At 36.4% G+C, this 26,927-nt stretch overlaps 1 protein-coding gene across 1 annotated transcript in view; it reads left to right on the top strand.

The window, feature by feature from the left end:
* Window positions 1–25,002, top strand: part of LOC125683717 (DNA damage-binding protein 1-like) — a 31,662-nt gene extending 6,660 nt beyond the window's left edge. Inside the window, exons 3-28 of the mRNA XM_048925152.2 lie at window positions 82–198; window positions 2,301–2,446; window positions 2,680–2,755; window positions 2,934–3,048; window positions 3,169–3,266; window positions 3,550–3,708; window positions 8,149–8,232; window positions 8,340–8,456; window positions 8,543–8,645; window positions 8,795–8,867; window positions 10,641–10,749; window positions 10,982–11,160; window positions 11,522–11,685; window positions 12,264–12,371; window positions 12,472–12,679; window positions 13,704–13,799; window positions 14,920–15,155; window positions 18,069–18,233; window positions 19,511–19,605; window positions 19,690–19,860; window positions 20,051–20,160; window positions 20,680–20,765; window positions 21,012–21,095; window positions 21,198–21,300; window positions 24,357–24,480; window positions 24,692–25,002. Of these exons, the coding sequence (XP_048781109.1) occupies window positions 82–198; window positions 2,301–2,446; window positions 2,680–2,755; window positions 2,934–3,048; window positions 3,169–3,266; window positions 3,550–3,708; window positions 8,149–8,232; window positions 8,340–8,456; window positions 8,543–8,645; window positions 8,795–8,867; window positions 10,641–10,749; window positions 10,982–11,160; window positions 11,522–11,685; window positions 12,264–12,371; window positions 12,472–12,679; window positions 13,704–13,799; window positions 14,920–15,155; window positions 18,069–18,233; window positions 19,511–19,605; window positions 19,690–19,860; window positions 20,051–20,160; window positions 20,680–20,765; window positions 21,012–21,095; window positions 21,198–21,300; window positions 24,357–24,480; window positions 24,692–24,775 (3,210 nt within the window). The 3' untranslated portion in view covers window positions 24,776–25,002. The remainder of the gene's footprint in view (window positions 1–81; window positions 199–2,300; window positions 2,447–2,679; window positions 2,756–2,933; window positions 3,049–3,168; window positions 3,267–3,549; window positions 3,709–8,148; window positions 8,233–8,339; window positions 8,457–8,542; window positions 8,646–8,794; window positions 8,868–10,640; window positions 10,750–10,981; window positions 11,161–11,521; window positions 11,686–12,263; window positions 12,372–12,471; window positions 12,680–13,703; window positions 13,800–14,919; window positions 15,156–18,068; window positions 18,234–19,510; window positions 19,606–19,689; window positions 19,861–20,050; window positions 20,161–20,679; window positions 20,766–21,011; window positions 21,096–21,197; window positions 21,301–24,356; window positions 24,481–24,691) is intronic.
* Window positions 25,003–26,927: the final 1,925 nt, after the last annotated feature.

Below are 26,927 nucleotides of genomic sequence, written 5' to 3'. Positions count from 1 at the left end.
ATAATGTAGACATGTAAATCCCAAAAATTTTCCACCTGGAACAGTGATTTTAATAGTGTTGTATTTATTATGTTTTGACAGGGAGAGTCCAAAGATTTGATGTTTTTGTTGACACAAAGATACAATGCCATGATCCTAGAGTGCAACCAAAATGGTGAAAACATTGACATCATCACAAGAGCACATGGCAATGTACAGGTACTGAATTTGTTTTGTATTCCCCTATTAATGGAAGGAACAAGATATGTACATATCTGTATTCAAAACGGCATACATTTTTCTACAGTTGTATCATGATATATTTAGAATACCTGTGTCTCGTTATGATTTGTAATTTACACAATCACGCGATTGTCACACGCAAACCATTGTAAAATAAGTCCTTCTCCACTTGTCTGAGAGACTACTGGGATAAATAAGTCTTTATCCACTTGTCTGAGAGACTCCTGGAATAAATAAGTCCTTCTCCACTTGTCTGAGAGGCTCCTGGGATAAGTAAGTCCTTCTCTACTTGTCTGAGAGGATCCTGGGATAAATAAGTCCTCTACTTGTCTGAGAGACTCCTGGGATAAGTAAGTCCTTCTCTACTTGTCTGAGAGGATCCTGGGATAAATAAGTCCTTCTCCACTTGTCTGATAGATTCCTGGGATAAATAAGTCCTTCTCTACTTGTCTGAGAGACTCCTGGGATAAATAAGTCCTTCTCTACTTGTGTGAGAGGCTCCTGGGATAAATAAGTCCTCTACTTGTCTGAGAGACTCCAGGGATAAGTAAGTCCTTCTCTACTTGTCTGAGAGGATCCTGGGATAAATAAGTCCTTCTCTACTTGTCTGAGAGGATCCTGGGATAAATAAGTCCTTCTCTACTTGTCTGAGAGGATCCTGGGATAAATAAGTTCTTCTCCACTTGTCTGATAGATTCCTGGGATAAATAAGTCCTTCTCCACTTGTCTGAGAGGCTCCTGGGATAAATAAGTCCTCTACTTGTCTGAGAGACTCCTGGGATAAATAAGTCCTCTACTTGTCTGAGAGACTCCCGGGATAAGTAAGTCCTTCTCTACTTGTCTGAGAGGATCCTGGGATAAATAAGTCCTTCTCTACTTGTCTGAAAGGATCCTGGGATAAATAAGTCCTTCTCCACTTGTCTGATAGATTCCTGGGATAAATAAGTCCTTCTCTACTTGTCTGAGAGACTCCTGGGATAAATAAGTCCTTCTCTACTTGTGTGAGAGGCTCCTGGGATGAATAAGTCCTTCTCCACTTGTCAGAGAGACTCCTGGGATAAATAAGTCCTTCTCTACTTGTCTGAGAGGCTCCTGGGATAAATAAGTCCTTCTCTACTTTTCTTAGAGACTCCTGGGATAAATAAGTCCTTCTCTACTTGTCTTAGAGACTCCAGGGATAAATAAGTGCCTTCTCTACTTATCTGAGAGACTCCTGGGATACATAAGTCTTTCTCTACTTATCTGAGAGACTCCTGGGATAAATAAGTCCTTCTCTACTTGTCTAAGAGACTCCTGGGATAAATAAGTTTTTCTCTACGTGTGTGAGAGGCTCTTGTGATATTACCTTTTGGAGCTGCCTTCACTCTCTTACATACATGATACCGTATTCACCGAGAGTTTCAGAATTTAAAGGGTGGGGGTGACATAGCATTTAGACCTAGATTTAAACCAAAAAAACTTTCAGTTAAATTTGATTATAACTTAAATTACAATATAAATTAGTTTAAGGGTTTTGTCGATATCTCTTGAGTTACTCGTGTAATAAAACTCTTTTTATAAACATCCATATGTTTGGAAGGTGAGCATGTCACTATCACACAGACAGTTAACCATGCAGATAATCGACTATAAGTTGAAACGTCTAAGACACTCAGGCATGAGGTAATTCCAAACCCTGTGCAATGAAACAATGCTTAACAGTGCATATTGAGAAGTCAGTCATGGATGATGTGCTTCATGTTTTCAGATGGGAAAAGTTGCAGGGGCGATTATGGGGCAGGGGTTGTAATTGGAAGCAAGTCGTTGATTTATTTTGCTAGACAGTCTGTAACTTTTATTCTGTTAAAAACCTTATCTTTGAAGACAAATATTATGTTGTCAAAAAGTATGGAAAATTTGTACCCACTCCAGCTCATACTGGCTTGAATTGTAAACAACAGACAACTACATGTACATTGCAAATAAAGGGGCACTACTCTGATTCAGGAGTAAGAAACACATTACAAAACACTGGTACTGTAATAGGACAAAGTCTTAGACAAAATATAATGAAATATACTGGGATTTGTTTGTTACAGGATAAAATAGGTCGAGCATCAGAGACGGGAATAATCGGAATCATTGACCCCCTGTGTCGTGTGATAGGTCTCAGGCTGTACGACGGACTGTTTAAAGTTATCCCACTAGAGAGAGACAACAAGGAACTTAAGGCTTTTAATATTAGGTATGTTTTTTGTTTTATACAATATGTAAATACAGTAAAAGACTTTTATAGAGAAGTGATAGTGGATGAACAATATTGATTTATTTAGAATGATTCGTTATATCCAATAAGTTCATGATACATTTTAAAACAACAGAGAATGGAAATCACTGCACTGTAAGCATGTTCACTGTGACTGTGTGTTAATGTATGACACATGTTTGTGATGTTATTTTCTGGTGACACTGTTGTAGATTAGAGGAACTAACTGTTATTGACATTCAATTCCTTCATGGCTGTACAACACCCACTCTGATCCTCATTCACCAGGCAAGTTTACAATTCAAATGAGAGAAATACATGAATATCAGCTGAGATGAGAATCTCAGTCTGTTTTATCATATTAACAATAGAAATATAGACATTTAATAGAAGCATTATGGGCTTTCTTTCAAAAAATAAAATCGAGAGAAAAGCAAATATATTTAATGTTATATGGAATTGACAGGATCAACATGGGCGCCATGTTAAAACGTACGAGATTTCACTCCGAGACAAAGAATTTCAGAAAGGGCCGTGGAAGCAAGATAACGTGGAAACAGAAGCATGCATGCTTATCGCAGGTAAGGATAAGTTTATCAAAATAAAGGTGTATTTACAGCTTTCGTTCTTTATCTAATAACTGTTTGATGTTTATTGGTACATGTATATCCGATAACTGTTTGATGTTTATTTATCGTTAGTACCAGAGCCATTTGGTGGAGCACTAATCATTGGACAGGAGTCCATCACCTATCACAAGGGAGATAACTTTATCCCTATTGCTCCTCCTGCTATAAAGGTATCTACTGTAACACATGAACATGTCATAGCATTGGATTTCAACATGAAAGGCTCTCCTGTTCCTGTCTGTATATACTTTTTCCATTGTTTGGTCATTTCAATGAAGATTGATAACATTGAGTAGAAGATTTAACATTATACTATAAAGCATCAATGATGGCAGTGAGCTCAGCGATTTATTAACGAGATGCCTTATATCAATCACACTCTTTAGATTAAAGTTTATGATAACCTACATGCATGAAGTTACTAATATTAAGGGTATAAGATATAACTTTCAGCAAAGCACACTTACGTGTTACGGGAAAGTGGATGCCAATGGTTCCCGTTACTTACTGGGGGACATGATGGGGAGATTATTCATGCTGATGCTGGAGAAAGAAGAGAAGATGGACTCCACAGTGACTGTCAAAGACCTCAAGGTGGAACTCCTGGGAGAGGTCAGTATACAATTATTTCATACCTACTCGGCGAAACAGTCAAAACTATTACCCCAAGGAAGTGTCGATGACCCGGAAAATTGTTGTCAGAGGCCAGGGTTCGAAATTACCTCATGTCCGTAAGTCCGAGACTAGTAAAAAACATCTCTGACTAGTAAACTCTCTATAGCACTAGTCTGTACGGACTAGTGAAAATCAATCTTGAATTGGTTAAGATTTTAGCAAGATATGTCTGAGTCTCTTAGATGTTTGAACTTGTGGTCGATTACCTGCATGGTTAAGTGTTTGTGTGACTATGACATCCTGATCTTTCAAACACATGGAGTGAGTTCAAGACCGCTGTTCTTCGAACGAGCACAAAATCTTGCCGAATCTGAACTTCGAGTACGCATCACAAGAACGGGTTCAAGGTGCAAGAACTGCAAGTAGTGCGATTCATGAACAGGCACGTTTGTGCGCACATGTTGTCGTCATTCACGACTCTAACACAGTAGTTCGTAACACTATAGCTCATGTCTCGGTCAATCGAGTAAATTTTATTGACTTTATTGATAAAATTTCGACTACTGTGACTCTAAGAACTCAGCAGGAAAACAACTGTCCTCGAACGTCGATATCGAACGTACTTATGGACGTTTATAAAAGAATTAGCTCGGGGGTTACTGTATGCTTCTTGGAGATCTTGAATGCAAAATAAAGTATTGTGGTCTTTTTCTTCTGTAGGTGTGAGAAACTGAATTGCTTGCAACTGTGATGTGTTTGGTTTCATTAAATACTATGAATAAAATGAAGATCATTTAATATGATATACTGGACAGACTAGTGAAATGCATTGCAGACTAGTGAACATCAGTAGTGACTAGTCCATACGGACTAGTACTTGAAAAAGTTAATTTCGAACCCTGGAGGCCGTACGCCAAGGACAACAGTTTCCCTGGTCTTTGCCACTACTGAGGGGCAATATGTTTTACTGTTTCCGTAGCAGGCATGAAATAATTGTTTTATTACGTAATCTGCTAATCAAGTAATAGTTCGTCACATAACCCGGAAACAGTTCGTCACATGATCGGGTAATAGTTCGTCACATGATCGGGTAATAGTAAGTCATGTGATGAACTATTTCACCCCTGCTCATCTAATTTGTACCTTTCTCTGCTGATTATAGTTGGAAAACAAAAAAAAAAAAATTATTATCAATTTATATAGTAGATTAGGTATTAATTTATATAGTAGGTAGGGTATTAATTTATATAGTAGGTAGGGTATTAATTTATATAGTAGGTAGGGTATTAGTTTATATAGTAGGGTAGGGCCATCATTAAAAATATTTTTGTTTGATATACTCCGACCCACATTTTTCAAGGTGGGTCGGTAGGTAGGTGTTTTTGTTTATTTGTTTTTTAATGTCATGAAATTTTTTGATATTTAGTTTTAACCCTTGTCCTGCAGGTCGTCGATAAAGTGAGGCCCCGAGATAAGCGATCTCGCTGCCGGTCGTCGATATTTTGAGCCCAGCCATGCTTTACATTCAGTGCCGGTCGTCACTATATCGACTTTAAACACATGACGTATTCTACCCGATATAACCAATGAAATAACGGGATTCCATTCACTCCGAGCCGAAATATTAGAAATAGAATAGTTTCCTTTGAGATATTTGATTTCATTGGCTAGTTTTAAGGGAATACCTTTGTGAAAATAGCATTTGTAAACTGAAACCGCGTCTTTGTTTAATGCATAGATTCAAAATGGAGGTCGTTGACGATGTACTCGATGGAAATGCGATTTTACAGCAAGTAGATCCTGAAAACAGAGATTTATTTAGAGAAGTATTTATGGATGATGATTCCGATGAGGAATTTTTAGGATTTGATGTAGATGAGCTCGAAAATGACGAAGGAACAGCTGATTTTGAAGACACTTGGGTGCAAGGAAACATGGACGTTCGTAACTTGCGTTTCCGAGGTGAGAAAAAAATCAACGTTGAGATCCCTGAACATGCAAACATGATCGATTTTTTTAAACTGTATATTACAGATGATTTTATTGACAATATTCTTGTGCAAGAAACAAACAAATATGCCCAAGATTTCTTCAATTCACCACAAGGCCAAAACTTGAAACCTCAGTCAAGATTTCGTAAGTGGGTGAACGCAACATCTGATGACATGAAGAGATTCATAGCGATGGTAATCGGTATGGGACTGGTCCAGCATCATGATATACAGGATTACTGGAGTAAAGATGAGATGCTGGAGACTCCTTTCTTCGGAAAAACCATGCCAAGGAACAAATTTCTACTGATGTTGTCATTGTTTCATCTAAACAACAATGACAATCAGGTAGCACGCGGACAGGACAGCTATGATCCAATTTTCAAAATAAGAAGAGTATATGACCATTTCAAGACCAAGTTTAATGACCTGTACTGTCCTGGGGAAAATTTAGCCATTGATGAAGGCATGATAGCTTGGAGAGGGAATCTTTCATTCCGTGTATACATGCCCAACAAACCCGACAAGTTTGGCGTAAAGCTATTCATGCTCTGCGACTCTAGCAATGGCTATTGCTCCCAGCTTGAGCTGTACCATGGAACATCAGAAAATCCCTCCCAAAAAGGAAAAATCTACGATCTAGTTATGAGACTTATAAACCCTTATCTGGGAAACGGTCACAAATTATTTGTGGACAATTATTATACATCACCTGTCTTGTTCCACGACTTGTATCAGCAACAGACAGGTGCATGTGGAACATTGCGTGTAAATAGGAAGGGTGTCCCAGCTGATTTAAAAACTGTAAAGCTGAAAAAAGGCGAAAGTGTCGCAATGACAAATGGCACGCTGCAACTTTTGAAGTGGAAAGATAAACGGGATGTCCACATGTGTACAACGATACACGACGCTTCATTTGTAGAAGTTCCAGGGAGAGTGGACCGTACATCAGGAGATCCCATTCAAAGACCCGCATGTATTTTGGCGTATGACAAATACATGGGAGCGGTTGATCGGTGTGATCAGATGATCACGTACCCTGCATTCAAGCGCAGAACTCTGAAGTGGTGGAAGAAGGTATTCTTTCACCTCCTCATGATGGCCACCCTGAATGCCTACCTGTTATATAAAGAACATTGTGCAAAATGGGGAAAGAAACCTGTGTTGCACAGACTATTTCGCAGAGAGGTTGTAAAGGCCCTTGTTGGTGAGACCAGCCATCAACCAATTATTGTAAGGGGGGCTGCAAACCCCAGAGATATGGAGCGACTGACTGGACGCCACTTCCTTTCCAAAATAAAACAAAAGGAAGGTCAAAAATCCAAACCATTAAGAACATGCCCTGTATGTTCCATAACAACTGGTAAAAGAAAATCTGTAGGAGATGGACGCAAAACTGTACGTTCCTCCTACGAGTGCAGAACATGTGATGTTGGATTGTGTGTAGACCCCTGTTTTGAACTATATCACACGAAAAAGGACTACAAACAGGCAATTCAAAGATATCGGGGCCAAAATGCGGAGTCTGATGATTCGGACTAAATATGTGCACTTACTTATTTTAAATTCTTAAAGGAATTGTAGTGTTCTTATTGAAAGGATTACTTCTATGACCACATGTGATGACCCAGAGTATTTATATGTGTGATTTTCAGTTCTATGACAATCTCTATTTTGATGTTTAAGACATTTATGATTGTTATATTGTGGTAAGATTTTAAAAGTATCAGAATGAATAAATATAGAATGAATTTCTAAACATGAAAATGAGTAAATTTTGTTAGAATTGATTAATTAAGGACAATTATCTATGAATTATAATTATATTTTCCTGACTTTTCCCTTTAATGCATTATAACTTTTTAATAAAAGTAATTATCAGAAATTTTTCTTCTCAATGTTTTTCTTTGTTTATTTCTGAAAAAAATTTGCAAACATTGTTATCAGCAAAAATGATTAGAAAAGGGTGTAAATTACAATTATCTGCAGCAAGTGTAATTTGATAAAAGATTACAAATCAGCCTGGCATAGCCAGCAGTTGGAACTTCTTATCAGTGAGGCAGCCACAGATGCTGTTATCTATAGCATATCTGGCAGGACAAGGGTTAAAGTAAGGAGAATTTTCTATTTTTCAAGGGATCCAAAAAAAAAAATGAAATTTAAAATTGCTGAAAAAAATGATCGGGTAGGAGCAAATTTGACGGGTCGGTCGGAGTACATCAAACAAATCAATTTTTATTTTTGGCCTAGGTTATTAATATATATAGTAGGTAGGGTATTAATTTATATAGTAGGTAGGGTAGGTAGGTATTAATTTATATAGTAGGTAGGGTATTAATTTGAAATAGAACCAATAAGTTACTGGTAAATAGTTGAGAAATGATTTACATGTATCTGCATTTCATGATTAACAAGCTTTATACAGAATTTGAAATATTTTACCCAGACTACAATAGCTGAATGTATTACGTACTTGGACAATGCAGTAGTGTATATTGGGTCCAGGCTAGGAGATTCCCAGCTTGTGAAGGTAGGTACCTATGATTGGTCTCCATTTTAAAAATTCAAAATGCTGTATTGAAGGCATGAAAATATTTAATGTTTTGAATGTCAAAGATGATTTTGCTTTTTTATTAGCTGAATGTTGAACCAGATGAGAATGGATCTTATGTACAGGAAATGGAGAGGTTCACAAATCTTGGTCCTATCCTTGATATGTGTGTGGTTGACCTTGAAAGACAAGGCCAAGGACAGGTAAAGGACAAACTAGTAAAATTTAGCTTTAGATAGTTAACACTGAAAAGTGTGAAGTAGTGTAATTTGTCCACTGAATTTTGCAGCTTGTCACTTGCTCTGGTGCATACAAGGAGGGCTCACTGAGGATTATCCGTAATGGTATCGGAATTCACGAACATGCCAGTATAGATTTACCTGGAATTAAAGGTAAATTTCTTTCCAAATTAATAACTTATTGGAAGATGCTATCAAATTTTTGTTACATTTACTTTGTTTGATGTATATATGTAGTTTGACATCAATTTGAAAATGAGAGAAATGTGCTTGTATGGTTTATAAGTTGAGCTCTATTTTAGGCATTTGGTCACTAAGAGTGAACTCACCAGAGTATGACAACATGATAGTGCTATCCTTTGTTGGACAAACCAGGTGGGCCATCATGTTAACTGAAGCAGGGATTACATGTGTACATCTGTTATAGTTTTTGATGTGCTTTTATGGCACAACATTGATTCAATAATTTTAGCAAAGTGATAGCATCATTTGCCTTTTTTTTTTTTAAATAAAGGTCAAAATATTTATAGAATGCACATGTACAGACCTAAAGCATACAACACCATTAGAAAGGTGAACGAACATTGAATGCTTAGGGAATGAATTGTTTTGATTAGGGAACAAACGCTTAATTGTTTGAAGAGAGTGCTTGAAGATAAAGAGCAAACGGTTTGGGTAGAGAACAGAATGCTTTTGGCTAAGATGGTGCAGGGTTTCTACAGACCATGAAAAGTTTCCAATGTATTTCATTTGAAATGATGAATTGTACAAGTTTTTATGGTAGTGAGTGTACAAGTGTTGTCAGCTAGAACTTTGTCTGGAATGGAATGTTAAACAGTTTAAGGGGATATGATGCTGTGATGATAGAAAAGGAGGTCTTTCCTGTTTTGAAATGATTATTTTTATATATGTTAATGAGTTTGTTTCCATGGAAATAATCTTTGAACCTAACAATGTTGGAAAAAACACACCACACAATTTAGCAGTTGTAGATCCAAAGATATGTGCAACAAATAAACAGGTTGTAATGTGAATATATTTAATGACCATCATACAAACAGTCTACGTGCAGACACTATGATGTGAAAATATTTTCCAACTAACACAAAAACACAGCAGTTGTGGCACAGTAAAGATCCCTCCCTGTTCAAAGTCCGTAAGCGCCGAGAATAGGTCTAAATTTTGCAGCCCTTCACCGGCAATGGTGACGTCTCCATATGAGTGCAATATTTTTGAGTGGGACATTAAACAATATACAACCAACCAACTAGACCTCATGTATGCAGTACCATGTAGTGTTAAATCTAGGATCTAGAGAGGGCACACATATCATATGTTCAAAAGGGCACTTTTCGTCGCGGCAAGACAATTTTGGGGCACTTTCATTGTATCATACTATGATAGTAATAGAATAATCATTTAGCCTCTTTAAAAGTTAATACCTGCTGCCTTGATTTTAAACTTTCAATCAACCCTGTGAAATAAAGAACAATTGTTTATATTAACAAATATTTTTAAAAAAATTTATAGAGAAAAAAGGGCATGGTGCAAATAAAAAGGGCATTGCGCAGAGCCATGCTAGTTTGCTTTAGATTTACACTAACCACGGCATCTGTCAAACTCTGCTGTCAACGTAAACATGGCGTGGAACATCATGCGCTTATGATGTAACCTCATATTCGCTAAAAACACGTCATAACGGCATTCACTCAAAATTATTTAATCTTGATAAGACCCCAACCACTAGAATTCATGGTTTTGCATTTCAAAAATATGACTTTTTAAAGTCATAATCAATGTATGTCATGACAATCTTGACCTAAGTACGTTAGTTCGAGTTGAGCAGTGACTTCAAAAACTTCACAATCATATCCCCTTAAACAGATCATTTTGGTGTGAGAATGGAATGGTTCTAGTTGAGAAGAAAACGGTATAGTAGTATGCTTCAGGTTCTGTATATGATTATTTTTATATGTATTGTTATGCTACATAAAGCTTTTAATAAGAGTAAGTGAAGCACTGCTGTGGGTGAATGAGGCACAACTGTAACATATATATTTTCAAGATTTATAGTTTTAAAAGTTGGAATAATTAAATAATATTCAGATGCATGTAAATATGACAACTTTTTGATGTTGATATTTCTAGAGTGTTAATGCTAAATGGAGAAGAAGTTGAAGAAACAGAACTGTCTGGTTTTGAATCGGATCAGCAGACTTTCCTCTGTGCCAATGTAGTACACAACCAACTTCTACAAGTGAGCCAGCAATTATCTCATAAACATCCATTTATGGCACAATTTCTAACTTGGTCATTACCAGGAAATATTTTACAAAAACACAAAATGTTTGATCTTGTACAGTGTAGATTATTGTTTAGTCTGACGGGATCTACCGCAAGTTTTGACAAACCCAAATTTTATCCTCCTCCAAGTACTGGTGTCTTTTGGTTGAGACCTAAGCATTGTGTTAATTTCGCTGTTTTGACAGATAACTCCTCAATCTGTGCGACTCATCAGCTGTGACAACCAGAAACTGCTGAAGGAGTGGAAACACCCTGGAGGGAAGAACATCAGTCTGGCCAGCAGTAACACCTGTCAGGTAGTGGCCTGTGTAGGCAGTGAGCTGTACTACCTGGAACTGGTACAGGGGGACATCAAACAGGTCAGGTAAGTAGGTCAAGGAGGGAAGTTTATCTAACCAAGGGTTTTTCAAGAGTTGGTCATTTGTTTACGAGATTTTCTTTTTTTCATCCCTATTTCTTAAGTGTGAATAAGGTAAAAGGAAATTGCATCTACATCTATGTATCTGTACAGTATAAATGTACAAAGAAAGTCTTAACATGTACATGTAATCCTGTCCCACACGAGAAAATATTGGAAAGAAAATGTTAGATAGAAGATGTTGCATGCAATGATTCTTGCTGTAATCTTCATTTGCTTTCTTTATTCAGCACCTCTACTATGGAACATGAGGTGGCGTGCGTGGACCTGACTCTTGCTGTAATCTTCATTTGCTTTCTTTATTCAGCACCTCTACTATGGAACATGAGGTGGCGTGCGTGGACCTGACTCCCCTGAGAGACGGTGAAGAGAAGTCACACCTCTGTGCTATTGGTCTGTGGACAGACATCTCAGCCAGAGTTCTCAGTCTCCCAGACTTCCAGAGTCTCCATGTGGAAATGCTGGGAGGAGGTACTCACTAATTAAAACTTTACATATACCGTATAACGTTGTTGTTTTTTTCTCGCAATAATTTTTGCTTTCTTTGCGAGTATTTTTGAATCGCAAACAATTATATTCGCATAAAATTGACATCGATTGTGTATCATATCTTACAAGATAAGAATATCTCAGTTAGTAGAAACTCACCACCCTGGGTGTAGTACTAATTATCTTAAACGGTGGTCAAGCTTTATCACTCTACACGCACCTGTTTAACTTGTTGAGTGACAACATGTGTAACAGCAATGTCTCTTCAAGTGTCACTTGGAGAATCACAAAGAACTACGCAAATAAAAAATTACAGTGTTTTGGGGTATTTTTGCAAAATCTGTGATACACAAAAATAACCCATTATACGGTATACTGTATGTACATATATATACATATCCAAATGCATATTGTGATAATATATATTATATACATTGGTCTTGACTCTAATTAACTACATTGTATCATAATGTGACAAAGATTGAATAACCAGGCTCATTATGAGGGGATTCTATAGTTAGTTATGTCCATCTATTAATTTTGTTAATTATCTGTTGCAGAGATAATACCAAGGTCCATTCTGATGACGACTTTTGAGGGCATCCACTATCTCCTGTGTGCCCTGGGAGATGGTTCTCTATTCTACTTTAATTTCAACATTGACACAGGTAAAAAAAAATTACTCAGGCTCGAATAAAAATATCTTCACAAAGTTTATAATTTCAAATATTATAGAAGTACATATACAGGCTGCGTTTTTGTTGGCAGGATACTTCTCGGAGAAGAGGAAAGTGACCCTGGGTACACAACCAACAGTTTTACGAACATTTAGATCTCTGTCTACAACAAATGTGTTTGCATGTTCAGACCGGCCAACTGTGATATATTCCAGTAATCATAAACTTGTTTTCTCCAATGTCAACTTAAAAGAAGTCAATCACATGTGTCCATTGAATTCAGAAGGATACCCTGACAGGTCAGTATTTAAAAGCAATAGGTCATTGTTCTCGGCCTGTATTTTTACTATGTCGTATGTTTTTCCATAAGGGAGACAAATAATTGTTTGTAATTTTTAGCTCACCTGAGCGGAAGGTTCACATGAGCTTTTCAGATCAAAATTTGCCCATTGTCTGTCGTCGGTGTAAACTTTTCACATTTTCATCTTCTCCAGAACCACGGGGCCAATTTCTTCCAAACTTGCCACAAAGCATCCTTGGGTGAAGGGCTTTCAAGTTTGTTGAAATGAAGGGCCATACCCCATTCAAAGGGGAGATAATCACAAAAATGCAAAAATAGGGTGAGGTCATTTAAAAATCTTCATCCCAAGAACCAATGGGCCAGAGGAGCTGAAATTTACATGAAGGCTTCCGGACATAGTGCAGATTCTAGTTTGTTCAAATCATGAATTCTGGGGGTAGAATGGGGCCACAATAGGGGATCAAAGTTTTACATACAAATATATAGGGAAAATCTTTAAAGATCTTCTTCTCAAGAACCACTGGGCCAGAAAAGTAGAAATTTACGTGAAAGCGTCCTGACATTGTGCAGATTCAAAGTTTGTTAAAATCATGGCCCCCAGGGGTAAGATGGGGCCACAATAGGGGATCAAAGTTTTACATACAAATATATTGAGAAAATCTTTGAAGATCTTCTTCTCAAGAACCACCAGACTAGGAAAGTACAAATTTACATGAAAGTTTCCTGACATAGTGCAGATTCAAGTTTGTAAAAATCATGGCCTCAATAGGGATCAAAGTTTTACATGCAAGTATATATAGGGAAAATCTTTAAATATGGGCCAAGATGACTCAGGTGAGCAATGTGGCCCATGGGCCTCTTGTTAACTTTTCCGACTGTCCTCCATATGTGTTTACTTTGATCCTACACACTCATTATATACTTTTATCAAACTATGTACATTAAAAAAATTTATGTAAAGCAACTTTGACTGTACCCTGACTTTGTCAAAGTAATGTTATTGTATTGTCATTGTTTTGCAGTTTGGCATTAGCTAATGACAGTACTCTTACCATTGGAACTATAGATGAAATTCAGAAGTTACACATTAGAACAATACCATTAGGAGAGTCCCCCAGGTAAGAAAAGGAATGAATGTGCCTTGACTGTGCATAGTGATTATTCGTCCTTAGTTTTGCTCTGCCACTTTCGGCCTAAAAAAATGAATTACTTGGTTCTCAGGCTCGCCCCACATCTCTTTTAACAATGCACATTACCCATTTATATCATTAAATGAATAAAATAAAATTTCTTTCATGCGCTCGTAAGGTGCTAAAAAAATCCAGAAACCCTGACCGCATTTTAGGGACTCCCGTCAGTAAAATGTTTGACAAACGTTGGGATGATACAAACATGTGCAATCAAATCGCGCCATATATAATACAGGTTGGTTTGAGTAATGGCGCCGCCCCCAACCCGTGTTGTCACCTTTGCCATGACATTTTGTCTAAAAAACAAAGACGGACGATTTTAGGAAACGTTTTGGGGTTTACGATCAACTTCTAGAGATAATCGATAATGTACCTTGCCCAAATGACGATAAAGGACGGTATGTGCAGGAATAAACTTTTAAAAAAAACTCGTCAAAATTGAGTACGGTATCAAAACGAAAGTAGAAACACTGAAATTTGAATGACATGTTTTGATATGTGATTTACGCCTTAAACACAAAGATGACATAGGCTTACAGGAATTATGCACACTTAAATAAAAAACAAAATTTTTGTTTTCATCCGACAACTGCATTTTGTAAACATACACATGTAACAGAAATTATAACGCATTATCTGATTCCCTGGGTTTTGACACAATCTGAGCAAACTGGTAGATATCGTATATGTTCCCTTCAATATGCTTTTACTGTGCAGATGACACAGTTAAGCAAATTGTAGGGGCTTATCCAACTTGTGAAAACTGAAGGGCTAATCGCCAGTTGCCACACAAAAAGAATGTAGAAAATACAAGGGAAAAAAAGAAGGGAAGGAAATGATGTTCTTAAATTCTTTCAATGTGTATTGAGCAATGGATTAAAAAAAGGGAGTTTTGAAATAATTTTTTTTTTTTTTAAATCCCTCGTCTGTTTTTTATAAGGTAAGAACATGGTTTGATATGGGGGGGGCCTCCCTCCCTCATTTATTTTTGACAAAACTGACGTACATGTATATGTATTTTTATAGTGAAAATGTGTGATATTTACAGGAGAATAGCATACCAAGAGTCCTCTCAGACCTTTGGTGTCATCTCCATGCGGATGGACTTACAGGACAGCAACGGTTTGAACCCCACACGACCCAGTGCCAGCACACATGCAGCAATGACCAGTTCGAGTTCCAGTGGAAAGGTTTCCATGGGTACCAGTTCCATGGGAGAACACTCCACTGGGGATGAAGTGGAGGTCCATTCCTTGCTGATCATTGATCAACACACATTTGAAGGTAATATTAAGTATTTTATTTAGATAGTTCACACATCAGGCTGTGAGAATGACAATTTTTCAGACATGCTCTTGTGTTTGAAATGGAATTGCCCAAGCCATGTAGTGCTGGATGCATAGCATTAGACATCAACTTAAAAGAAGCAGGGCCAAAAATAGGGTATTCATATCTTTCAGAAAGTTTATTTTTATATTATTATATACATGTACCGGCTAGTATATCATTTAGATTGAAGACTCGTTATCACAGCTGATCTTGTGAGTTTCAAATTTACAAATGTTCAAAGTGTGACAAGTATTTAAAAAGTTGCAGTTTGGTTGTATCTTCTAGAAAATTGGAAATGTGTTGCTTTCTCTTTGATGAAGGTTTAAATGTTGGGTTCAGGGATATTGAGTATGAAGGCCACATTTTTTATGACCCCGACGTGAACTGGCTCGAGGCTTATAGTGTTACCTCTTTCCTTCCATCATTCCGTCACAGTTTTCCAGACTTTTTTTGCGCTGCTTGTAGATTTTGAACTGGTTTTATGTACAGAGTGTATATGTCTCTATATATTGATAAGTTTCAGATCATGTTTGAGTTTCATGTTGTTGACCAATTTTTATGAAGTTATATGGCCCTTGAGCTTTTACAGAATCTAATTATTTTTAAATTTTCAAGAATTTATTGCTGTGTTTGTAGACAATTAGCTGATTTTTGGTTTCTCTCTATATTTTAATGTTTTTAATACAGATGAAATTTTGATTTTCATGTGGATTGAACTATTTTTACCAAATATTTGCCCTTAAACTTATACAATAAAATATCTCTATCTCGAAGTCCGAGGGACCTTGAAAAAACTTCGAGATATCCGGGGGTTCGAGATATCCAAAATCGATCTTGAATATTTTTTTTATTTGAAGGAGGATATTTGATGCATAGTATGAGATTTGCATTTTAAACAACAACCCCGTTGCTGTTTCTTATAGTTTAACGCAAGTTGATAAATTGATATGGTGGAATTTCAAAGACAAATATTTCAGGGTTTTTTTTTTATGTATATAAACATCCCATTGAATTCACAATGTGTTTCAAAATTAAGATAATCGTGCTTGTATGCTTACTTTAAGTTTACTACTGTCTAGGCTCGACTGGGATGTAGCTGTTGCGTTGTAATGAAAGAACCTATCAAGTAAGAAACAAAAAAGACGGATTTAAAAAAACAAAATACTTTTAAATGTCAATTAAATAAATTTTCGTGTTTTCTCTGTCCTAGTTTTAATGATGAAGCGTGTATCGTTATTATGAACATTACCTTCAAGCGCACTTCGACAATTTTGTGCGTTTATCTAACCCATACCTTGTGTCATTCAAAACACCATCCCTGGAATCGGGCGTGTTAGTTCATAATTGGCGGTGTACTTAATCCGTAATGTTGAAAGGCTTCACTAATCACCCAAGCTGTTGAACCATTTATTGTGACCTGGGTCTACTCGGAAAAGGCGAGCGTGGATTAGTGGTCATTAGTTATAATTGGTGTAGCCGTGGGTGTGAATTTTTGACTTACGATGCCAGGTATGGTAAGCAGAGCAGAAAATTGACTGCAATTCGAAATAAACCAGGTGAATTTAGGGCATGGGACCTTGAAAATACTTCGACATAAGCGGGGTATTCGAGATTTCCGTGTTCGAAATATCAGAAGTTTTTTAAATTATTTATATAGGGAAAACGACCGGGACCAGCGGTCGACTTCGACTCAAGCGGGGTATTCGAGATAAACCATATTCGAGATACAGATATCTTACTGTAATTTCTAATTCTTTACAGTTTTCCTGACTTTTTTTTTTGGGCTGTGTTTGTAGATAATAGGCTGTTATATGGCATATCTCTATATATTGATGATTTACAGATCAAGTTCAAGTTCCATGTCAATCGACCTATTTTAACAAAAGTTCTTGCCCTTGGACTTTGAAAATCATTCACTGTGAATCCCAGACCTCTTTTTATACGTCCGTCTTTAGACGGGACGTATTATGGTACAGCGATGTCCATTCGGGGTTTTCTCTTTATAATTTCATTTCCCTTTCACATATCATGCTGAAACTTGCCATGTAGCTTCTTTGTGAGTCACTCTAGATCATACTGCAATTTTGATCCATTTCGACCTTTTTTCCAGGAGTTTTGCCCCTTTATTTGGAAATTATTATTATATGGAGGGTACATAATTTGTCCGCCCTACTCCTCCCACAGTTTTCAAGTGAGAGCCTTATTTTGTAGAGTGTTTGTATGGGTATTAAGATGTGCATGTGGGATGGATTTTGATTTTCTACAATTTTTGAGAAAATTACAGGTTGTTGAACTTAGTCTATTTGGAAATTAATATTCTATGGAGGGTACATAATTTGTCCACCCAACTCCTCCCACAGTTTTCAAGTGAGGACCATCTTATTTTGTGGAGTGTTGGGTAATGAAGATGTGCATCTGGGGAAGGATTTTGATTTTCTTCCATTTTTGAAAAAATTACAGGTTGTTGAACTTGGTCCATTTTGAGGAAATCTCGATTTTTAAGCTAAGACCCTTTGTTCATATAAAAGTTTGTCACAGCCTCATGATGGCTGATACTACCTGAAGCAAAGTTATACAAATTATAGCACAAGAAAAACACCCTATGTAAGCATTTCACGGGCGTATTATGTACCGTTTGCGGTACTCTTGTTCTATTGAATGTGCTGGTAGATGAACTGAATGCCAATATAGTGTATACCTTTATTATAATAAATTAAGATTAAGTGTTCAATGATCTACTTTTCCAGGATTATTGCCACTGGATTAAGAAAAATATCCAAGTCAATCAAAACATTAGACTTTACATGTAAACTTGAATAAATATGAACAATGATGCACAAAGGGTTTAGATGATAATGATAATTGCAGTGCTACATGCCCATCAACTAATGCCCAATGAGTTTGCCACTAGTCTTATATCAGCCAAACTTGGGGAGGATCCATGTACATACTACATTGTGGGGACAGCACTGGTTCATCCTGAGGAGGCGGAGCCTAAACAGGGAAGAATCATCATCTTCCATTTCCACGATGGTAAGCAAATCTATAGATTGGTTTTCTGGGTATATCATGAAAACCCATTGTTTAGTCATCTTGTTTGTTAAAAAAAAATTATTTCTGAAAGATGTTTTATAAGTTTTCTATTAAAAGAAATCAGTGCTCCCACTGGACCAAAATTCTCTTTCGCCACTTTTTCGGGGTGCAGCGCGGCGCAGATAACCTCATGCTATACAATTATTTCCATCATATTATTTTATTCATTACACTGATTTTAGCATTTGGAATCGGTTACATTACTTAAAAATATCCAGCTACCATACGTAAACACTTCTTTCTGAAATAATAAGTTGATTTGTTTGATAATAAAATTTTATTGTGGAAATCAAAAATCAGGTAATAAATCATATAAATATAAACTTCATGATGCTACAGCCCTCAGTGAAAACATTGTCTACATTGCCCAAAATGCAGATGTCACAAAACATCAAGCCCAATTTAGAGTATTTCCGTTTTGGTATGGTAGATTTTGCAATTTGTTTGAGCCGGTGGGGTTGACTGTAAAGCCAAACATAGATATTTTTCTTTAATTTTAGGCTGACTAGAGTCAGAAGCTACAAGTTTAGTGTCAAAATAGAATGGGGTGCATAGTCTTATGAGATTAGCATCTTTATACTGTTGCGCACCGAACTTCAAAGAAAATTATTTATCAAAATTGCTACATCCATATCAATGGTGACCGACCGCATTGTTAATGAAATATTCGAACTAAAATCAAACACATCAAAATCTTGTAATCAATGAGCTTGGCTGCAAAAACAAACAATTGATGTATATACATTATACACAATAATACCGGTCGGTTCTGTGGTTAAGAATTGACATAAATGTGGAGATGATAACACAATTATAATGAATAAGACTTTAAATGTTAAACAATTGACCACAGCAGGGTACACAGCTGTGCGATGTACTTTATTATATAATCACCGACTTTTTTGCAGCCATAGATTACCTGAGGCTATTATCTGGCCTTCGTGACCAGCTCTGCACTGGAGCGACGCGAGATTTCCGGTCGCACGCGTAGACTGAGTAAACAGATTTTGACTGCATAAACAAACAGCCGATAATGTGTTACTGACAGACAGATTTTAAAATACAAATTATTGCAAAAAGGGATTTTCGCCACTTTAACTTTTTTTCGCCATTTTTGAAAAAAATTCGCCATTGGCGAAAATGGCGAAGCCCAGCTCGAGCACTGAAAGAAATGTTCTGAACTTGAGTGAAATTAACAGTAATAATTTATTTCTCAGGTAAATTAAATCAAATTGCTGAGAAAGAAATCAAAGGTGCTGCATATACTCTGGTGGAATTTAATGGAAAGTTATTGGCCAGCATCAACAGCACTGTAAGTAGAAGTAACTACTGAAGATGCCGTATTCAGCGTCTCCGACTATTCAAACCAGTACAGCTGATTTTATTTTACCTTCAGGTGCGGCTATTTGAGTGGACGGCGGAGAAAGAGTTGAGGATAGAGTGCAATTATTTTAATAGTATTGTGGCATTGTATCTGAAGACAAAGTGCGACTTCATTCTGGTGGGAGACCTGATGCGGTCCATTACACTGTTACTCTACAAACCAATGGAGGGCACTTTGGAAGAGGTCAGACTTTACTGTATCTTTACATTTTTAATACAAATGTCATGTGTAACAAAGAACATTACAACAAGATGAGAATTTTTGCTTTTAGGGTAGAGGTAACTAATTCAAACCATCTGAAAGAGGGTGGCATTAGTTATTGCCTTTGTGAATTACATCATATTTTTTTCATGGAAACAATTTGTATTTGTAGATTGCAAGGGACTGCAATCCAAACTGGACTACAGCAGTTGAGATCTTAGATGATGACAATTTCCTTGGAGCAGAAAACTCCTTTAATTTATTCACATGTCAAAAAGACAGGTCAGTTTGACTGGAATATTGACTTGATTAACTATCACCAAATAAAGAGGGTTCACATTTTATAAGAGTTTGACTGGAATATTGACTTGATTAACTATCACCAAATAAAGAGGGTTCACATTTTATAAGAGTTTTATTTCATTAAGTGAAATGTGGATGCATGTTAAATTTTCTTACCCGATGTTGTGAAAGCGTGGGGACTTAAATATATCACAACAACTTTGACAATCTTGCTCACAACTTTGTAAAAACTTATACATGTAGATCAAACTTCATATGTTTGGCATGTAAAGTACCTTCAGTTGATGCTAAAATGAATTAGTACTCCACCCAAAGATAAAATGAGACAACAGTGGCTCCATTTCATGGAGATTTTATTTAATGAGTATTGTCATTACACTGTGTAAGATTGATTAGTGGGTTAATATACATGTACAGTATATGGTGTGAATTCAATACATTCGTAAATTTTCATGAGAGCAAACAAATGATTGCTAATTAATTTACTTGTACTTTCAGTGCATCTACCACAGATGAAGACAGACAAAATTTACAAGAGGTCGGAATGTTCCATCTTGGTGAATTTGTTAACGTATTTAGACATGGTAAGTCACATCAGTTTTGTCAAGAATTGTTTTTGGGAAAATGTGCATGATATTCGGTATTGAATTCTCCAGCTGCACCACACTTGGTATTTCGTTGAGAGATATTATTTGTATCACTGAATGAAATTTTACACTGGGCGTGACAGTTGTATGTTGCACACATTGAATTTAAAGAGGAAACAACAGTTCATCTGTTCTGAATGTATATCCCTACCACAGGTTACACGAGAGACAAATTCATTTCAGGCTCTCTGGTGATGCAGCACTCGGGAGAGACCAGCACACCTACTCAAGGTTCTGTTTTGTATGGGACGGTCAACGGGGCTGTGGGTAAGTCAGTATTGATGGGTAAGCAGTTGATTAGTTACAGGACTATGGTTGTAGATTACATGGTTACTTTGTGAATGTAAATGTACACTCTCTCTTTTGTAGGTCTGGTAACACAAGTTCCTCAAGAATTTTACACTTTTCTTCAAGATGTTCAGTCACGATTGGCTAAAGTTATCAAGAGTGTTGGGAAAATAGAACACTCATTGTATCCTTAATGAACAAAGATTAATGATTGATGCGTGCACTTTTAAGGTTTATAGATTGTCCCTGCTGTTACTGGTAATTAAATCCTACTAGAATGGAGTTGATTTTGATACCGGGAATTTGTTGTAATGGGGACCATTACAGATGTTTCCCAAACATCCTCCTATTTACTAGTTGATGTCTAAATAATTCAATTGACACTTGTATTACAAACACAATGTATTTCCCTAATCGAAAGAGAGTTATAGCATTATCTAATCAGTATTAATCAAATATGCATACTCATGCTTGTAAGAAATTTTGATCTGCCAATCCATTAGGAGTCTCAATATCCATTGTATACTTAATGTATAGTTATTAAACAAATTCATTGAAAAACGGGAGTTAAAGACATTCAAGTTTTGTCCAATCAAATTTTAAAAAACCCCAATGTTTCAGCATTTTTGATCATATTTCTTTATACTTATGATGTGAAGATCCTTCTATTTCCTTCATTTATAAGAGAGTTATAGGCCTTCAATCATTAGATATAATGCATATGCAAGCACATATAGGTCATCAATTTTGACAACACCCATCAGTAAAGTGGCTTAAAATATATTTACAATATAAATCCTTGAGAACTGAAAATGGTTTAGACGTATTCTAGTGTTTTGATATTAAAAGATACTAAAGCACTGTCACATACACATCAATACGCCGGTTTCGAGATATGCCTGAGTTATTTCCCTTTGGAGAACTCTCGTATAAAGTGAGGCGCAAAACAATTTGTTTACATGCGGGAGTGGGACTAATTTTCATCACTGCGTAAGTGAATGTACTCAGTAAGTTTCTCATACACTGTTACATCACCCGAATTCGACTGAAACGGAAACTAAATAAGTTATAAGTATTTAGGGAGTAATTAAATACATAGAATTATTATCATATCACGTTATTTCGTTGGTCATAAGTACATGTACCATATCTAAGATATTACTTGCAAATATGACATTGTTTTTATGTTTCCACTTTAGTAAACCATTTCTTTCGACAGTATTTTGTATTCCCCACATTTACATATTAAAAGAGAAGCCGCTTTTAATGCATTTCATCGTCTTCCTCGCTGACTGTAGGTCCACTCTGTCCCGCTTAGTCATTCAAAGTGCCACTAAACGCACCTCCTACACAGAAGAGTTTGTATCTCAAAACTGGCGTATTAGATTCAGCAATTTTTATATGCCCGTTGAAGATGGGACGTGTTATGGTATGGCGTCGTCCGTCTGTTCGGACCTTGTAGGCAGGATTTAGACTGAACCATAAGCTCCAGGATTTTACAACTTGTTACATTTGATCACCATGATGAGAGTAAGATGCCTATTGTTTTTCAAGGTTAGAAGTCAAAGGACAAGGTCGTAGTATTACTTAGTAGGAAACCCTTGTAGGCAGGATACAAGCCGAACCATAAGCTCCAAGATATTGCAGATTGGTACATTTGATCACCATGATGAGAGGGAAATGCCTATTGTTTTTCAAGGTCAAGGTCACAGTATTATTTAGTAGGAAAACAATGTAGACAGGATACAGACCAAATCATAAGCTCCAGGATATTGCAACTTGGTACATTTGATTACCATGATGAGAGGAAGATGCCTGTTGTTTTTCAAGGTCAAAGGTCAAGGTTGCAGTATCACTTAGTAGGAAACCCTTGTAGGCAGAATGCAGTCTGAACTGTAGGGACTAGGACTGTCAAACTTGGTACACATACTCCTCATGCCAAGTGGAGGAAGCCTTTTGTTTTTATAGGTCAAGGTCCTAGTATCACTTAGTAGGAAAACCTTGTAGGCAGGATGCAAACTAAACCGTAAAATCCAAGATATTACAACTCAGTACATTTGATCACCATGATGAGAGGAAAATGCCTGTTATTTTTCAAGGTCAAGGTCGTAGTATCCATTGATAGGTAAATCTTGTAGGCAGTATACAGACCAAACTGTTGGGGCTAGGACTGTAAAACTTGATACACATTAACTTTATGCCAAGTGGAGGATGCCTATGTTTCTCAAGCAAGGTCAAGGTCATAGTAGCAGGTTACAGACCGAACCATTGTGGCAAGGACCATCAATTTTGGTATAGATACACCTTATGCCAAGTGAAAATATTACATAGACAGTACATGATTTGTCTGTTTTTACGATGCAAAGAAAGTATGTCACACCCTGATGATTGCTGATACTACCGAAGCCAAGTTCTACAAATCATGGTGTAAGAATAACATCCTATATTAGTTTTTCACGGGCGTATTATGTACCGTTGGCGGTACTCTTGTTTACTCAATAGACATTCATATGGTAAACCTACAGTGTAAATTTAATTTTATGTGTGTCATTTATAAGAAAATTATGGCTGTTTTAGTGGCATGAAATTAACGAAACAACACATGCGTTCACAGGCACACAGGTATGACTTGGCACTTTTGTTTAAGCCATTCTACAGGCATTCAAATTATACAGTGTTATATATCTACAGGTTCCATCATTTATAAGAAAGTTACTGTAAATTTAAAGTCATCCAATCAAAGTTGAGCACATGTTTGTGATAATTAGATATGTCTACAACCAAATATTTCAATGAAAAGCAAATAAAGTTGTGACTAGTCCAAAATGGGAACTTCAAAAGACCATACACATGCATGCTGCACCTGAGCTTCTTTTTTTAAAACACCGTAGTAATCTTCAGGTACTTATATTATCTATGTACCTATGATGTGAATATCATTTGATTTCCTCTATTTATAATAAAGTTGTTTGTAGACATTTAATTGTTACCCCATCAAAATTCTGCACATACATTGTATGTATCTATGTACATGCAGGTTAGTGATTTTGACCATTAACCTACAACATAAAAATCAAACCATTTCATTGAAAAGCAAAAAAGTTAAACTAATTCTTAAATTAACTGATAAAAAATCCAATGCATGTACATGCACTTATAGTCCTACACTCCCAAACATGGTTCTGGGAACATGATAGTGCACTGTGTCTGCTGTTCACTATGATCCTTGATGTCTGTAAGTTGGCGATCTTTCCACACAGAAAGAAAGACAGAGGCCTGTGAAGGGTTTATTGATGGCGACCTGATAGAGAGCTTCCTAGATCTGAACAGAGACAAAATGCAGGAAACTGTTAAAGGACTACAGGTAAGGAAACATACATATGTATGTAAACCAACATGTCAGCTAGGGCAGACAACTCTATTGAAGGCATCCATGTACCAGGTTTGGCCGATTCCAAAGTCAGATTTGTTCTCTAGACGTGGACTTGCATGTATAGACAGAGTTTTTTTAAATGCAAAATGAGTATTGTATATAATTATTTTGAAATACATGTACTATGTATATAATATTCTAGATTGATGATGGAAGTGGCATGAAAAGGGAAGCAACTGTTGATGATCTGGTGAAAAGCATAGAGGAGTTAACACGAATTCACTGAAGAAATCCCACCTTCAAACTAGTTGAACATGTATATATAGAATTATGAAATCTCAATTTGGTTTATGCCATTGGATGTCTTGTACAAGAAGGAATCAACTTTGTAAATATGAACTTTTAGGTCTTCGATTGTACATGTACATATTGACTGTTTTATTGAAAGTACTGTGTGTAGTACTTAAAGCATTGTTTCTTGATATGTCCATTAAATTATCAAATGTAATTCAAGGTGTGTTGAAGCATTATTTCTTAAAGAGACTGGTTCACGATTTTTGATAAAAAAAATATTATTCATTTTTGATGGTAAACATTAAAAATATAACTCATTTAATGTTGACAGCCAAACTTTTGACCTTCTGAATGCAAGAATAAAAGCAATATTTTAGCCTTAAATCTGTGTTATGTAAACAAAGACTCGAGTCTTTTTATGTTTACAAACAAACAATTGAAATATTTATTTTGTCATATAAAGCATCTTAATCTTGTAAAATCACAAATTTTAACTTTTAGATGACACATTTACCCCCAAAATGCTTGAAATGTGAAAGATATAATAAACTTAGATCGATATCCATTTCTTTTGAGAATTTCGTAAACAATAACATACCGCAGTCTTTGTTTACAAAACAAATAATAAACTCTCTAAAATGAGCTTCTGTGATAATGTATAACCTTAATTTTTATGTGAACTCTTTTAAACACATTAACAGTAGATTTTGATCATTAAAATTGGAAAAAAAAATGTTGGGGAAAATCGTGAATCGGTCCCTTTAAAGTACATGTGTATCTACGTGTATGTTATTTACGTGCAGTAGAGTACATCAACTGCATGTGCTTATTTCTTTTCACAATCTTTTTCTCCAAAACCATTGGGCCATTTTTTTTGGTTCAAACTATGGACCCTGGGCTTAAATGTTGGGCTAGAATCTAATTTTATATAGTAAATGAATGTAGACAAAAATAGTATTTAATTATTACCCTGTGAGTGTAGGGTAGGATCAAACTTTTTCATGGGAATAAAATCTAATGAAGAAAGGTGAATATGGCCCAGGTGAGCATTGTGACCCATGGACCTCTTTGTGGAATAATTTTCATTGCAAAAAAAATGCATTATTTTGGTTGCATGTAACTACGAGGGCTCTTCATATTCTAGAACCCTGTGTTTTCCTGCATGTGAATTTAACTTCGCCTGTATACAAAGTCCAGTTCTAGACGGCCAAAAAATAGTAATCGATGTGGAAACTTGCAATTTATTTTGATCTGATATTGGAAAAATCAAAAATGTTATCTTACTGTAAAGGGGCATGGACACGATGAGCTGAAAATTTAGAAATTTCTTTTTCCATTTTTATTGTTTACAGTTCTTAACCAAAGTATTTCTAATGCTGAACCGAAATTTGCTTTACAAAGAATTGTGAGTTCTGTATCTCCCATGTACCTCAACAACTGATATTCAAAATTTTTGCTGACCATTAGAAATACCTTAGTTGAGCATTCTAAACATTAAAAATGGAAAATTAAATTTTGAAAATAATCGGCTCAAATCGTGTCCATGCCCCTTTAAATGCATGTGGAGCATAAAATGCCATGTTTACCTCATGCCTCTGAAGTGAGAATAGAGCAGCCACCATGCTGTGTACAACACATCACAGACATGAAGCTATGTTTATTGTAACGTATTTACATTAAATTCTGGGATCGTACCTGGTCAATTCCAGGGTTTGGGGTATTCAACAATAACAATTTAAACTAATTGGTATGATTTTAGTGGACTGCCAAAATATACAAATATATCCTAACCTTATCTAGGTTAATTATACTCAAACAGAATCACTATATCAATCAGAGGCAAGCAACGATAAACTGGTAGTGCTAACTTAAAATGTAGAGCCCAGTCGCCCTCGGATTACCCCCACATTCTGTAGGACGCCTTATTCAGGACGGACAGCATATGTGGTAGCCCTTCATCCACTACACTCACTGTAGGATGCCTTATTCAGGACGGACAATGAGTATAGTGGCCTGGACGACGGTCTGTTCAGCCAATGCGGACGACACCAAAAATGAACTATGGCTAGCCTCTTTAATGGAGGTCAACCTCTTCGTGGCAGGCCAGACTTCTGATGGCCTTCCAAATTCACTCTCTAACTGTA

The sequence above is a fragment of the Ostrea edulis genome, chromosome 6, assembly GCF_947568905.1.
Source record: "Ostrea edulis chromosome 6, xbOstEdul1.1, whole genome shotgun sequence".
In the NCBI taxonomy this organism is placed as follows: domain Eukaryota; kingdom Metazoa; phylum Mollusca; class Bivalvia; order Ostreida; family Ostreidae; genus Ostrea; species Ostrea edulis.
The sequence above is the reverse complement of the archived record's forward strand: the minus strand, read 5'-3'. Positions and strand labels throughout refer to the sequence as shown.